This window comes from Moschus berezovskii, chromosome 27 (genome assembly GCF_049115385.1).
Source record: "Moschus berezovskii isolate FMDL1 chromosome 27, NW_MosBer_1.0, whole genome shotgun sequence".
Taxonomy (NCBI): domain Eukaryota; kingdom Metazoa; phylum Chordata; class Mammalia; order Artiodactyla; family Moschidae; genus Moschus; species Moschus berezovskii.
The window spans coordinates 490,742-506,442 of record NC_142486.1 but is presented as its reverse complement, the minus strand read 5'-3'; the positions used below and the strand labels follow the sequence as shown (position 1 = coordinate 506,442).

General features: G+C 49.5%; 1 protein-coding gene across 16 annotated transcripts in view; it reads right to left on the bottom strand.

Annotated features, from left to right (window-relative positions):
• The window catches only part of SUN1 (Sad1 and UNC84 domain containing 1), a 41,815-nt gene that overhangs the window by 23,390 nt on the left and 2,724 nt on the right, over window positions 1-15,701 (bottom strand). For 10 of the 16 annotated variants that reach the window (XM_055410477.2, XM_055410490.2, XM_055410491.2 and 7 more), the window contains exons 1-3: window positions 9,195-9,334; window positions 4,769-4,865; window positions 1,165-1,314 (exon numbers count right to left, since the gene is read on the bottom strand). In XM_055410477.2, the coding sequence (XP_055266452.2) occupies window positions 1,165-1,314; window positions 4,769-4,845 (227 nt within the window). In that variant the 5' untranslated portion in view covers window positions 4,846-4,865; window positions 9,195-9,334. Of the gene's footprint in view, window positions 1-1,164; window positions 1,315-4,768; window positions 4,866-8,539; window positions 9,079-9,194; window positions 9,335-9,835; window positions 10,066-14,471; window positions 15,691-15,701 lie in introns of those variants that run through there. The other 6 variants (XM_055410478.2, XM_055410480.2, XM_055410479.2 and 3 more) reach the window with 5 other exon arrangements.

The following is a 15,701-nucleotide window of genomic DNA, read 5'->3' as shown; positions in this document are numbered from 1 at the left end:
GAATCCGTCTGCAATGTGGGAGACCTGGGTTCGATCCCAGGGTTGGGAAGATCCCTTGGAGAAGGGAAGGCTACCCACTCCAGTGTTCCGGCCTGGAGCATTCCATGAACTCTACAGTCCATGGGGCCTCAAAGGGTCGGATGCCGCTGGGCAACTTTCACTTTGTGACCCAAAGGGCTCAAACTGAAAACGCAAGTCATGGCACCACAGGCATATCCTACAGTTTCTCAGTCACAGTAAAGGCGCAGTCACATCCAGCACAGCGAGGAAAGGCTGTCACTAAGTCCTGCCCTGGACCCACCGCGATGACGGACAGACAGGAAGCCCACGAAGACTAGCTTCCGCCCCTTCACCCCAGGGACGGAGCAGAGACAGGAAGCCCCATGAGCACACACACCAGGAAACCTGGTCCTGGAGTCGCCGGGGACAGAGCAGCAGCCTGTGAGAGCCAGGGTGCCCACAGCCACACCAGTGTGAACCCCCGAACCAGGACATCCAAGAATATCACTGCAAATGAACCCCACGTGGCCGCACGGGGCACAGTGTGCGAGTGTGTCCTGTGGATGGGGAGGTGGTGCCACGGACGCCCACGCCCAGCCCTGCTGTCAGGTCAGAGGCCTGTCCTTGCACCAGTCAGCATCCCCACTCCCGAGGGACAACTACTCAGGCTGGAGACTCATCGCTCTTAACACGAGCAACGCGAAAGGAGAGCTGCCGCTCTCGACCTTCATCTCTGCACAGCACAGGGACCCCGCACACTCCTTCGTGTGCACAGTAAGTGACGGGCACGTGGAGAGTTCCGAAATCAAGTCAACAAGACAGCCATAAATACAGGAGAACCTCTAAACTTACGCACGTGCCTGTCGGTCCACACAGAGTTTACAAACAGACTGAAAGCACTAATGACACAGATGCTGCAGGGCCACGTGACGGCGGGCAGGCCCCCTCTCCCCACTGGGAGCCGCACGCGGATGAACTGGGAACACTGGCCCAAAAGCACGGGTGTCTTCACCCTCGAGACCAACGCCAGACAACCTGCACACCCCAGCCCTGGTTTCAGCCTTGTCCACAGCCGAGCTACAACCACATGAGCACCTGCCTGTGTACACACACATAACGGTAAACCACCAGCAGTGAGGGTCTACAGGCCCTTGTCTCGCTCACCTGGCCGCGCCATCCCCAGCGGGGCCATCCCCAGCAGTGCGGGCTGTGGTGACCAGGCGCAGACTGCGGCGGGACATTCTCGGAGAATCAAATACAGGATCCAACTTGTGTTCAGTCTCGAAATCCAGAGCATCAGAAGAATAACTTGAACTAGAAGGAAAAAACCTTGTCAGAGATAAAATACCGATTACAGCACCATTTTTAAAACAAACTAACAGAATGTGCAATCAAGCGTGAATTTTTAAAAACAGCCATTAGGATGTGAAGCCTTTCCTACAAAGCAGAAGCAAGCTGGGACCAACTCGGCCCACAGCTGGCACGCCCTTCATGGGCTCTGACCGCAGCCCCTGCCTGGGGTTCGGGTCTAGGGCCGGCTCTGGGAAGTGCAAGAGACGTGCCGAAGTCACCAGCACCCCGCCATGGGCCATGAAGTCAACCGTGTCAGAAAACTACAACCTTTACTGTTAACAGCAGACCCTGCCTGATAATGCAGTTAAAGAGACAGGGAGCCCAGGAAGCAGTTGAATAATCAAAGAGGAAGAAAGGAAAAGCCAGTGCCTGAGCCACCAGCGCTACTTTGGGTCTAACTCACCGTTAAGTCCAGAGACGAACGGTACAAAGGAAACCCACTTCCATGGAATTACCTTAAACCAAAACACAGGTCCTTCTGCGCTGTCAGCATGCTTTCCAGATCCGGAAACATAAGTGGAAAACCTGCTCAGTGCCTCGTGGGGGCGGGGGTCCTACAGACAGTCCAGCAGCTGGGCAGGACAGTGAGGACTCCACACCTCCAGGAGGTGAGCTCACACCCTGGCAGGAAGGAGGAAGGTGAGAGAGAGGCCACAGCTGCCACAGGGAGCAAAGCAGGGGAAAAGTAAATCGCAGCCCAAGGCACAAGGGTGGGGCTGCATGAACTAGGGCCCGGCTGCAAACAAAGGCCTTCTGGAAGCTAGAGGGGGACCTGCTCCCCGGAGGCCCTGGGCAGGCCCAGTGGTTTATCTGCAGGCTCTGGGGGCGTGTCCACAAGGCAGCAGAACAGGCCCCACTCAAGACAGCAGGCCACAAGCTAGGGATCTGGACATCCAGGGTAACCAGGAGCATCTGAGTAAAGTAAATGGACTTCACATTTCTGCAATTTACTTTATACCATAAAAGTATTTCTGGAAGCGCCCCTGGTGGCTCAGTGGTAAAGAATCTGCCTGCCGATGCAGGAGACACGGTTGGATCCCTGATCCGAAAGATCCCGTATGCCACGGAGCGACTAAGCCCCTGCACCAAACTACTGAGCCCACGAGCTGCCCCTCCTGAAGCCTGCAAGCCTTAGAGCCCAGGTTTCACAACAAGAGAAGCTACCTCAATGAGAAGCTTGCGAGTCACAACTGGACGGCAGTCCCCACCCTCCAGAGCTAGAGAAGAGCCCGTGCAGCCACAGAGACCCAGCACAGCCAGGAATAAAGAAATACAATTACAGAAAAAATTTTCAGAATCAAGCTCATCATACACTTAGATCTGACACTGTGCTTAGTCGCTCAGTCGTGTACGACTCTGCGACCCCATGGACTGATGCCCATCAGGTTCCTCTGTCCATGGGCTTTCCCAGGCAAGAGTACTGGATGGAGTAGGTTGCCATTTCCTTCTCCAGGGAATCTTTCCAATCCAGGGATCGAACCCAGGACTCTTGCATTGCAGGCAAATTTTTTACCATCTGAGCCACCAGGGAAGCCCACTGGTGGGCTTTAGGTCTGACACTGAAAAATGTTAAATCAAACCAACAGAAAATCAATACAAATAGCTTCAAGTTGCTGCATCTACTTCAGGCACCCACCTCTGACTTAAGGAAAAGGCTCTTAACTTTAGAGGCTGGAGTGGAGGCAGGACAGAGGCTGCACTGACCCACACTGAACAGGGAGGGTACAGAGCTCCACGTGATTTTAACACAAAATACAGTTATCACTTTTCTTCCACAATTACTTTACATAATTTTCTTAAAAGAAAACTGTAACTATTTCAAGTCAGAATTCACCACGTAGATGTGGACCAACACCCCTCCACCAACTTCCTCTTCTGAAATGTGGGCCTTGACTCCCAGGGCACTGGGGCTCCCACCTGGGCTGGCTGAGGGCCAGATGGTGCCTGTAGCCCACAGCGCTCCTGAGCCTGAGTCTCACACACCCTCCCGTGAACTGGTCCTCTACCAGGCCCTCCTCCTCTGCCCTCCCAGGCTGCCCTTGCCCTTCCCTTGTCCCCTTCCTCCCGTCAACCACAAGGCCTCCAGTGTTCCCTCCCAAACCTCACACCCTGCCCAGCACTGCCCGAGCCCTGCCCCCATGGAGTCTCAGCTGAATGTCTGCCAGGCTCTGCAGAGCACCGTCCCCATTCTCAAGACCCGCACAAACCTGGTCCCACCCCTCTGGGTGGAAACCCTGTGCTGATCCCCCCCCAAACAGCCCCACCTCCCAGAACACTTCAGCCCACCTGCCTTTCCCACTCCAGTCCTCACCCACCTCCACGTCCCTGCTACAGTGACCTGACTGAAACAAACAGTGCTGCTCTCCCAAGGGAGAGATCCAGATAAAGGGATGTTTAAAAACTGGATTTAAAATGGATCATAAAAACAGATAAATAACTATAAAAATAAAACTAAATGGGCTATAAAAACTAAAAATAAGTTACCAAGAATTACTTTTATGCTCCACAAATACAGAATAAGGAAGAGCTTTACTTGAGTTGGCCCACTCATTTTGTTCTAAAATACTACGGACTTTCCATAAAAACAGTATGTGTTACTACAGAAAAGCATGACGTGATCTAAACTTGTGACTAAAAACTCAAATAATTAACTATCAGGTTGGACTAACACTGCTTCGAAGTATGCTTCTTAAAATATCTTCCAATTTTAAGTTTCGATCACATTTTTAATTTTTAGAAGACAAGCCATTGATAAAACTGACACTAGCATCTTCCTTGTGTGCTCTGAACATCTTGCCAGGATGCAAAGGTCTTTCCGTCGGCTCATGAAATCCTCGCCAACCTGGAAGCATCTCCCCTTTGCCACTGGCCCAAACTTCACCACACTGTTTCATCTCAACCACCCTTTCTACTTGGTAAACCAGAAATGCAAAGAGCAAGTCAATCCCTCCTAAGACTCAGACTTCCAGTCGCAGCACGAAATCACAATACAAATTAAGAACAGGAGACCCAGCACTGCATGCATCAGAAGCCGTTCTCCAGAAACCGAGGCTTCACCAAGACTCTGCTCAGGGTGCCTCCTCTCAAAGGCAAATCACTTTCCAGGTTACTTCGGTGAACTTTGAACTGCTCAGCCGTCACCATAAATCACGGCCACACAGATGGGCTCGTGCGACCACAGCAACCTGGGTGGAGGCTAAAACAGTCATTTGCAGTGACGAATCACTGAGTCATCAGAAACCTCTGGTTTTCAAAAAACCACTCATAATTTCCTCATGAGTTTAGCAGTTTTGTAAAACCAGAGCATAACATCAAGCTCACAGACATTTTCACTGTCAACACAGAGCAGCTGGTGCAAGTACTGTAAACCCCCACAACCCCACGGCAGTCAAGCCCACACACACGTGCAGCTCACCTGAGTGCATACGTGTAGCCAGTGTTCTCGGGCACACACTGCGGAGGAGTGTACGTGTGGAGCCGAGAAAAGTCCATGTTCACGGTCTCAAAGCATACTGCAGAGAGTGGGAAAAGCAACGCAGGCTGTTAAAGAATGGGACACACAGAGGAGCCCTGTACAAACTGACTAAAGAGCTGCCGTCAACACTTTGATCAAACAGGGCCAGTTAAAAGTTAAAGCAGGGTTGCTTTTTTCCTTTTAAGCAAAGGAGACAGGTTTTCTCACGGCTCCAAGTCCAGAGTGTAGTTAGTTGTCAGACTGAGCTTCCTAAAATGATAAATCTACAAAAGCAAAGGGGGAAATCCTAGACCGACCCTGAAAATGAAGAGGAGACAGCAGCTCAGAACCCTCCTCTGAGCGTATTTTTAAATTCCTGAAGGTGTCAAACGTTCTCGCACCTTGGGAACAAATTTTCGTTGTTATTAAAACAACACTGACTCTTGCGCTATGGTCAAGATCACCCCCATGCATTCCTCGAAAGTGAAGTTTTTAACAAGTGCCTCAGAATCTGAAGACTGCAGGCTGGATAAGAGATAAGCTACAAGCTCTGGTTACACTTTTATTTTTCCCCAAAGAAAAAAACACATTACTTTTAAATTAAGAAGTTTTGAACATATTGTTTTCAAGGTTGTCATCTAGATTTCTTTGAAATGACTCAAATTTTCCTCTGGCTAAAAATACACACTTCAAAAAAAAAAAGAAACACACCACCACACCCTCATAGGAGTAACATGAATCTTAATCTGTTGCTCAAAAACCAAGGAAGATAAACCTGGACCAAAAACATTCACGCATAAATGACTGACTTCTATAGACTAGCCAAAAGCACTTAAATTCACCCCATATTCTTTGAAACAATCTAGGTAGACTTTTAAAAGCTAAGCTACCATAGGAACGAACACCAACGTTTAGACACGGAGACTGTCACCACGCCAAGTAACTTCGACACTGCCCTGCTCCTACTGGGGGCCCGGCAGCACACGCGCCAGACGAGGACGGCTGGCTCTACTCACACACACCTGCACGCCTGGAGCTCCCGCTGCAGAGAGCAGTAACTGACGCTGAGCCCACGTGTGCACTCAGTGCCTGCCCCTGTGCCTCCCTGCGTCCCCCACGGGCATCGGAGCCCAGGTTCCGCGCGGGTTCCGAAGGCAGGGCCACACCCAGCGGAGGGTAACAATGGCTCTGCCGGAGCTCTGTGGGCGGCAGCCTACCAGGCAACCAGAGGAGCACGAACCCGGCAGCTGCTCCCAGCCCCAGCTTCATTCCCAAAGTGACCTTTCACTTCGCTGTCTGCTACCCCCTCAGTACCATCCTCAGGTTAAAGCTGTTCTCACTGCTGCTTTTGTTTTAATGACGGTTTTATTTCATAATTTCCCAACCTGGGCTTCCCTTGTGGCTTAGCTGGTAAAGAATCTGTCTGCAATGCAGGAGACCTGGGTTCGATCCCTGGGTTGGGAAGATCCCCTGGAGAAGGGAAAGGCTACCTACTCCAGTATTCTGGCCTAGAGAATTCCATGGACAGTCCATGGGGTCACAAAGAGTCGGACACGACTGTGTGACTTTCACTTCACCTTTGTAAAAACTATTCATTTATTCATGGCTGTGCTGGCCTTTGCTGCTGCAAGGCTTTCCTCCAGCTGCAGCGAGCAGGGGCTACTCTCACTGCGGTCGGCATAGGCTTCTCACCGCAGCGGCTTCTCGCGCTGCGTGTGCAGCAGGGTCTCGGGCACCCAGGTCCAGCAGCTGAGGTGCACGGACACGGCTGCTCCTCGGTGCCTGATCAGGGGTCGAACCCGTGTTTCCCATGTTGGCAGGCGGAGTCTCCACCACAGAGCCACCAGGGAAGCCCCGCTGCAGTTGATTTTGACCAACGTCTCTACAACTCGTAGCCAATACATCCCAGTGCACTGAGTATTGGGATCGGTTCACACAGAGTCGTTTGCAAAGTTATAAATGACTGAGTGGCAGGCGACCAAGAGCCACGCAGCACTCAAGTGTCACGATGAGACATGGAGGCATCAGAGCGCCCGGCTGAGAACAGGGCCAGACTCCGACAGGGCTGGGCTCTGATCCCAGCTCTGCCACGAGCTGACTGGCCGCCTGTGATGGCTCCTCACACTGAAGCAGATCCAAGAGCAGCGGCAGCACTCCAGGCAAGGCCGCTGAAGGGCCGCAGGGAGGGCCGGCCCGTGACTCAGCACAGAAGAGCCTGGGGAGGAGGCCACTCGGAGAACTGACAGCCTTTTTACTTTATCCTATTTGCAATTTATCTATAATATTTTCTAATTTCATTTAACTGAAGTATAGTTGATTTACAAAATTTCAGGTGTATAGCAAATTCAGTCATACGTACATACAAACACATATACACAAATACACACAAACTATTTTTCATCCTTGTCCATGACAGGTTATTACACGATATTGAATACAGTCCCCTTTGCTATACAATAGGCCCCTGCTGTCTGCCTAGTGCAGCCTTTTTATTTTAAAAAAGTCCCATTAATATGTTCTCACGTTTTCACCTGTCTAAAAGAGAGGCTAATTTCTAATGCATAACAGTGTTTCCAAAAGCTGTCAGAGGCAAAGGACCAGCTACAAGCACACCACTCAGCCTGGTCCTTCTATCGCTGAGACAGACAAAGCTGAGCGACACCGCCCTGTCAGCTATAACGGAGGCTCTGCCACAACTCAAACAGAAACGTGACTTCTCGTCTCTGAGATGAAATGCTATCCAGGAACCAAGTGCAGCTACTGGCCGCCAGACGAGTTTCCTACCACGCGCAGGACAGGGCTACAGCAGAGTGACCGCGTAAACGTCCTACAGGCAACAACACAGACACAGGCCAGGTGCCAGCCGGTGGACGGCCTCTGGCTGAATGTTTCACGTGGAGAGCTTCAAACGCAATGAAACGCCCAAGGGTGCCGCCGTGGAGAGAGCACTGGTGTGGACGCGACTCGGGGAAGGCCAGCCGCGGTCCGGAGGAAAGGCAGGCAGAAGACAGTGCAGGGCGGCCTTGGCCCGTGCCGCTCGGGGCTCAGTGGCCACAAGAGAGGAAGGGAGCCTGGGGTCAGTGCTCTCACTTTTCCCTGCTCATCTGACTTCACTCCTGTAAGCACACAGGCTTTGTGTTCAGTGCACACGTGGAACACTGTGTGCAGAACCCAGCCCTGTCTGATCAGGCCTGCGGCCCAGGGAAACGCCGCCCTGGCCTTGACCGGCTCCAGCACCCAGAAAACCACCTCTGCACGCAGACTCTGCCAAAGCAGCAGGTGGGTACAGAGGCCGCACCACGCCTGACTCAGAAACGCACCGGAAGGGGTGAGGCGTGCGCCCCTGTGCTCAGTGTGGACGCGGGACGGAGCGCGGTCGCTCTGCTCACGGGCACAGACGCTGCTGCTCTTCTCCACAGCCAGCTGCTCCTGTCACCCCAGCTGCCTCACTCTGCCTCCCTGGACACACCATGATGTGGGCTCTCAACACGTTAAAATTAATCTCTAGTTCCTTTCATAAAACACGAACATTAGATAAAATTACAGAGTAAAGTAAACCAAGAGAATTAAATGATGCATGTCAAGCGATGCCTAACACATGGCAAATATTCAACAAGTGAGCTCTAATTATTTTGTGGAATACAGTTACAAAGTCTGTCTTAATTGTTTTTTAAAGAAGGATTTTTTTCTTTGTCTTCTGAGTTAACAACCCCTGAGATGGAAGTCACTCACCCCGGCCTCAGTGAAAGAGAAAGCCCAGCGGCAGCTCAGACGGCCACACCCTGGAGCCCGCAGGCAGGAAGGCCACCCCAGCCTCAGTTCAGCAGGACCCCCAGCAGCGGTCTCCCCGCTGCAGGGCTTGGCGTGTCCCCAGAGCTGCTCCCGGCTCCTCTTACACCGTCGCTACTTCAAGCCTGAGTGTAACCTTAGAGCCTTCCCACTTGCGGCAGGGCCTGAAGGTGGCCTCAGCCTGTGACTTGAGGGAGATCAGATTTGCATTTATAATCTGAGCAATATTGAAAGAGCAAGTGAAATAATGAGTTGAAGAAGTTTTCATCAGCATCAGGAAATTCTGAAAAGAATTCCAAGTCAACACTCTGCAAACACGTGTGTCTATAAGGAGATGTCTCGTGCAGGCTGCACTGTCCTCATTTCTCTAGTCTCTTTAAGGCCACGCCCTTCTCCCAGAGGTGTCACCACCAGGCTGACCTCCTCACAGGCCACGTGTCCTCTGATCCCCCAACCTGGACCAGCAGGCTAGTGTGTGGGGAAGGAGGGGGTGCTACCTGGGAAAGAGCACTCTTGAACAGAGTTTGAGCTGCTGGTCCTGAGGGGTTGCCGCGGGGAGCTTGGGGGTGCGGGGGGGGTGTGTGTGTGCAGCGCTCACCTCGGCAGACGCGGCTGGGAGTGGAGAAGGAACATCCGGTCGTCCTCTGCTCATGTCCTGGTGGCCACACACGCAGGCCAGCATGCACAGGCAAAAGAAGGTCCTCTGTCTAGGCTGAAGACGCTGGTCTCAAACCTAGGAAACCAAACAAGTGTCTTTACCAACATGCAGATCCTAGCAGGGCTTTAAAGTATGAGTTAAGATGCCTCATCAGTGACACCTGGCTTCTCCTTTAATGCTCTCCCCTTGCCCAGGGCACACCATACAGGAGACGTGAAATACAAAGTTCAGTTTTTGTTCTTGAATGCTTTGGTCAAAAGTGAATTTTAGCTCTACCACGACATATAATCTGAATCTCTACTATTTGGAATATTTGTACTCATCTAGTAACAATCTAGTCAAGGCTATGGTTTTTCCCGTGGTCATGTATGGATGTGAGAGTTGGACTGTGAAGAGGGCTGATCGCCGAAGAATTGATGCTCTTGAACTGTGGTGTTGGAGAAGACTCTTGAGAGTCCCTTGGACTGCAAGGATATCCAACCAGTCCATTCTAAAGATCAATCCTGGGTGTTCATTGGAAGGACTGATGCTAAAGCTGAAACTGCAATACTTTGGCCACCTCATGCGAAGAGTTGACTCACTGGAAAAGACTCTGATGCTGGGAAAGGTTGAGGGTGGGAGGAGAAGGGGACGACAGAGAATGAGATGGCTGGATGGCATCACCGACTCGATGGACATGAGTCCGAGTGAACTCCGGGAGTTGGTGATGGACAGGGAGGCCTGGCGTGCTGTGATTCAAGGGGTCGCGGAGAGTCGGACACGACTGAGTGACTGAACTGAACTGAATTGAGTAACAATCTAGAAAACATGCCTGAAAAATATTAAAAATTACAAGTCACATGGTTGAAAACAGAGACTGAAGTAAATGGCAATACCAAAGAAAGAAAACAAAACTGTTAATAGCCCTGAAACAAATTAGCACAAAATATTTTCTTAAGAAATGTTATCAGTTCTGAAATAAAACTAGAAAAAAAAAACAAACTTTAAAAATGGTCTGAGCATTTCTTCTCATTATTATAAACCACAAGCATCATCATCTAGTAATTTTTACTAAACCATGTATAAGACTATCAGAATTTGCTCCAAAGGCACTGTGTTTATAAAGACAAGCAAGTCACAAATCAAGGTTCCTATGAACTGATAGGGTTGCTGACCAAGTGGGCTGAGCCCAGAAGTGAGCCTGATGGACAAAGGCTGACACGACTTCCCTGCACAAATCCTCGGGAGCAACTCAAGCACCCTGTCAGCCCCCAGGAGTCCCCTGTGAGCACCGCACCTCGCCCTCAGGAAGCACGGCTGTCCAAGGGGACGGCGCCCTCCCCTCTCTGGGCACAGCACCAGACAGCATCTGTCATCTGTCACAGGCTGTGTCTGAGGCCCTGAGCCGATGGCGGAGCCTGCACTGCCCGCCCCAGGGCCTCACACCCGCACACCAGGCCCAGTCTCACTCCCACCAACCCTGCACCACCCAGGGCTTGGCTGTCAATGTGCACCTGGGCAATCCGATATTTATTACCTGCCTTGTAGAGAAGAATTTTAAAACTAAAATTCAGAGGTGCCCTTTAAAAATTAGTACTGTAGTGATTTTTTAACAATCAGTACTATATCTTATTGGTGATTTTGGCCCCACCGCAGGGCATGTGGGATCTTAGTTCCCTGACCAGGGACTGAACTCGCCCCCCCCCCACCCCCGTGGTGGGCTTAACCACTGGACTGCCTAGGAAGCCCTAAGTACTCTACTTGAACATAATCACTTTGCTCAGGCTTAATCCTGTTAAAACACAGAGACTAAAAATATTGGTTATATTTGCCTACAGATTAGAAATAAACATAAACTGGCTTAGAAATTATTGTTTTCCAAAGATCATGTTCAATGTAATTACTTCCACAACATAGTAAACAGGAATTGGCATTACCTACCTGTTTTCACTTTAAGGAAGCAAAACATTGCTAGTTTATGGAAAACTATGTTTATACTAGAGTACTTAAAAAATGATCTCATTATTTAAAACAGCGAATCAGAAACAAATGAGTATATCCTAAAGATACGTGAAACACCTTCACAGAATATGTTTTATATATATACTAGAATATGTTTCTAAAACTTCAGGAGAACTCCTACACTAACTTTAACCGTAAGTTACAGAGAATGAGAGTGCCCGGCCTGGGACTGGTCAACGCTTTTTTTAAAGGAGCAGGTAGATAATACACGTATAACTGAATCACTGCTGCACACCCAGAACACAACACTGCTAACCAACTACATTCCAGTATAAAATAAAAAGTGTTTAAAAAATAAATAAGGAGTAGGTTGTGATCTTCTCATTTAAACAATTAACCCAGTAACTATTATTTTCAAAAAGACAAAGAAGGCTGGTCTTCGTCTGTGAAGCGGTGTGAGGCGGCCAGACCTGGGGTTCTCGTTTGGCAGTGGGAGCCTGGCCCCTGTGCTGCGGCAGAACTCGGCCAGTCACCACCCTCACCTGCCCGGCGCCGCCTGGCTCAAGGGTGAGAACACCCAACAGGAGTCAGATATTACCAGCAGCAACTCTGTACTGGCAGCTTCCAGCCAAGATCTGAGGTTTCTTTTTTCAGAAATGATGAAGTAGGAAAAGAGGCAGGCTAGACAGCTTTGTTTACATAACAGTGGAGTTTCCGGGGAAATAACTCCTACTATGTGAAGATGCAGTATCACCGGCTTACATCTCCCAATGATACGTGCTCCAGATGGTTTTAATAAAGCCTGTGTTTCCTCTCACAGAGAGATCTGCCTCAGTGTTTCAGCAAAGGCAACTTACTTTCTGCCCATTACTGTAAAGAGTTTTTCTTCTTAGAAGACAGAAAACATGACCCCACAGTTCTCAGACCCAGAGCGCACTGGCTTTCCTTCCAGCGGTGCAGTCAGAAGGGCTGTGCCCGGCACCTCCCCCAGAAAGAGTTTGGTGACAGCGAGTGACGGAGGGCCTTCCGGGGCAACGCCGGGTGGTGGTTTGGGGCCCCCACACCCCACAGGGCTCCTCGGGACACTAGAGGCCACTCTGACAGGCGAAAGCCCTCTGTCTCATCCTGCAGGAGGCTTGTTTCCTTCTCACCGTTGCACAGGAGTTAGGTTGCACATGCCTGGGCTGGCCCCCGATGTTGCTGAATAAACATGTGCGATCGGCCCAGGGTCAGCCCTCCCCTGCCCTCAGTCCTCCTCTGGAAGGCCTTCCTAACCCAGAGTCCGGGAACAGGCTGTCATGGATTCTGCTGCCCACGCAGATCTGACCTCTGCACTTCCCGCCATTTTTAACTCATCTAGTCCATCTGCTGCTCCTTTGTATACCTGAGGCAGGCATCTGATTCTACTTCCGCACATCACCCACTGAATTGAAGGGGAGCAACCACCACCCCCCGGAACAGCGGCACCCTCCCTTGGGCCAGTCCTCCACCCCCGGACCATCTCTCGCTGGCTTCCTGGGAGCGAGCAACCCTAATTTCCCCCTATCCAGTCTTGCCTCCTCAAGCCAGAAAACTGCCAGAATGGTCCAGAAAGAGATTCAACCATCTTCCTCCCTTCAGATCCCAGGGCTTCCCAGCACCTACAAATGAGACCCCTGTCCAGTGCTCCCGTCTCCCACCACCCACATCACAGCTTCACCGAGAGCCTGGGCCCAGGTAGCCCTCTCCCTCTGCTCTGTTTACGTACAGCTCCCATGCCCTTCTCTTATCTGGGATGCCCTCCTGATCCTGATTCCCACTCCCTTGGTCTCCTGCCACCCCAAATGCTCCCAGCTAACTTCTATGCACCCTCAGGCTATAGCTGAAAGACCACCTCCAGGAAGCATCCAACTTATGTGCCAATTTTAGAGCTCCCTGGTGTTTAACTATGTAACAGAAATGTACTATCTGTTGATTAATGTCTTTTTCTCCAACTAGACCGTGAACTCTCTGAGGGCAGGAGCTTACCCTGACTTGCAGAACCAATGAATATCACACAGATGCCTAGAGAAACGGGAGAAGTCGTTGCTGCCACACTGCTTTGCCTGTAACCTGAAAACACTCCTGGTTCCCCTCATCCCTCTCTCGGCCCCCCGATGAACTCCTAAAGAGCAGTGAGGGCTCCACACGTCTGGGTCCCACACTCTTTCTCCTAATTAACCTGGAGCACTTCGTGTGTCTCCTCATCTAGTCAGAACTGTGGCATCTGCTGCTTCATTTCCAACTGTAACTGGGAACAACCAGAAACAATAATTACAGGATTTTACTGCTACTATAAATGTAAACACTTAACCCACACCATTTCGAGGTCACCCTTTTTAATGCTCTGCCCTCCTGCCTGTGAAGTGTTCACCAGTACTAAAAGGGTTTGTAGCACAAACAGCAAGTAAAGTAACCTTTAAATAGATGTTTTTCATATTTTTAGATAAGGCTCCCATCTTCCAATAATATTAAAGATCAAACAAAGAAAACAGAATGACTAAGAGCAAAGCAACTGGGCAAAGCACTCTTTTGTTTTGAGGCTGTGTGTGCCCTGGGGAGCCCCTCACGCCCCCCTGGGAACCACTGATCTACGCTTAATTACTCTCAGAGGACTCCAGTCGTGCCCCTGCAGCTTCACTCTGCACAAATACCCAAACCATCTGTCACGTGGTTCTTACTCCCTAAAGTGAAGTTCAGTCAGTAACGGTTCATGGAGTGCCCCTATGCTGCTGAACAAAAAACACAGCACGCAACTAACAAGCAGGCTCACAGACACAACTCAAACTGCAGAGCTGACTAATGAGTCACACAGGCCACTTAACAAAGCAGTAAATTACAGCACTGATTATAACAAACAGCAAGCTATAAACAGCAACACTGTGGTCTATACGTTTTCTTTGTCCATCCTAAATTTATTTTAGCTCAAAGGAAGTAAAGTTTCAAATGGAGCTGGTCTAGTCTCTTCTATCTGGACAACAAGTGGGCTTAGCTGTCCAAAATAGCAACGAGTTCCAAACTTAGGAAGAAAGAGAGGAAGCAAACACAGGTGTTTTCAGTCAAGAAGATAATACTGCAACCCTCCTGCAGGAACCACAGAACACAACTACTCTCCAAAATATTCACAGCAACATCACGTGTGCTTGACTGGAATTACTGCTTTGTTTCCACTGCGCTGCGAACCCCAGTGTGGGTGCTCAGATTTCGGATGTGTTCAGGACCACTTAGCTTGAGTCAACAGTGGGCCCCACGACTCACCCTGCAGTTCTCTGGGTCCTCACCTCTCCCTGGAATAGAGGCGGGGACAGGTGTTGCAATGCCGAGCCTGGCTGCATCCTGCCACCACTGCTGCCAAAAGTGCCTGGCATTTACTCAACAAGAGAAAAAACAATAGCAAGAAACTTGGAAACTAGAAAACATATGGGTGAATGAAAACTGACATAGGCCAGAAAGAGCGGAATCGTAAGCTCGCAATGAGGAACGCTGAGAAATCACCCAGTTTTCATCATGGAAGCCCCGAAGTCTTACGGTGACGACACCCGTCAATACTTGGAAGCAAGGACGCAGAGCGAATCAGACAGTGAAGTCTGTTCAAGCAGCAAGGAGGCAAAACCGTGCGGCCTCCGCAACTGGTGCAGGAGAAGCACCGTCACAGTGCAACAGTTCCTCGTGACAAAAACACTGAACAAACTAGGAGAAGAGAAATTTCTCAATCGGACAAGGGGATTTACTAAAACCCACAGAAACACCACACTCTATAGTGAAAGGCTGAAAACTTTCCCCTGAAATCAGAAACAAAACAAGGATATCACTTTTACCACTGCTGTTCAAGATTGTACTGAAATCTAGCCAGAGCAATTAGGCAAGAAAAAAAATAGATGGCATCCAAATTAGAAAGCAAAAACTAAAATTGCCTCTATTCACAGATGGCATTACAAAAAATTTTAAAGAGTTCACAAAAAAACTATTAAAACTAGTAAACTGAGCAAAGTTAAAGTTGCACAATACAAGCTCAAGACACAAAAATAAGTTATATTTCTATTTACTAGCAATAAACAATCTAAAAATGAAATTAAGAAAACAACTGCTCTTAAAGTAGCAACAAAAATAATACTAAACTTAGCCAGAGGTTGTAAGTTTGTTCCTCACCTGGAGCACCAAAAAAAAAAGAGAGTAACAAACTTAGTTGAATAAGTTTAAGAAAGTGTAAGATTGGTACACTGAACATGACAGGATATTGCTGAGAGAAGTTCAAGACAGAAATGAACAGAGAGACAGCCCCATTCATATGCCGGAAGACGACAGTGTTCACCAGGCAGTACTCTCCTAAGCAAGCACAGATTCCATGTACTCTCAAAATCGCAAAGGCCTTTTTTTGTAAATGGTAAAGCTTATATTTAAATTCATATGAATTGCAATGAATCCCAAACAGCCAAAAACAATGTTGAAAAAGAAAAAATTTGGAGCACTCACAGTTTCCAATTCCAA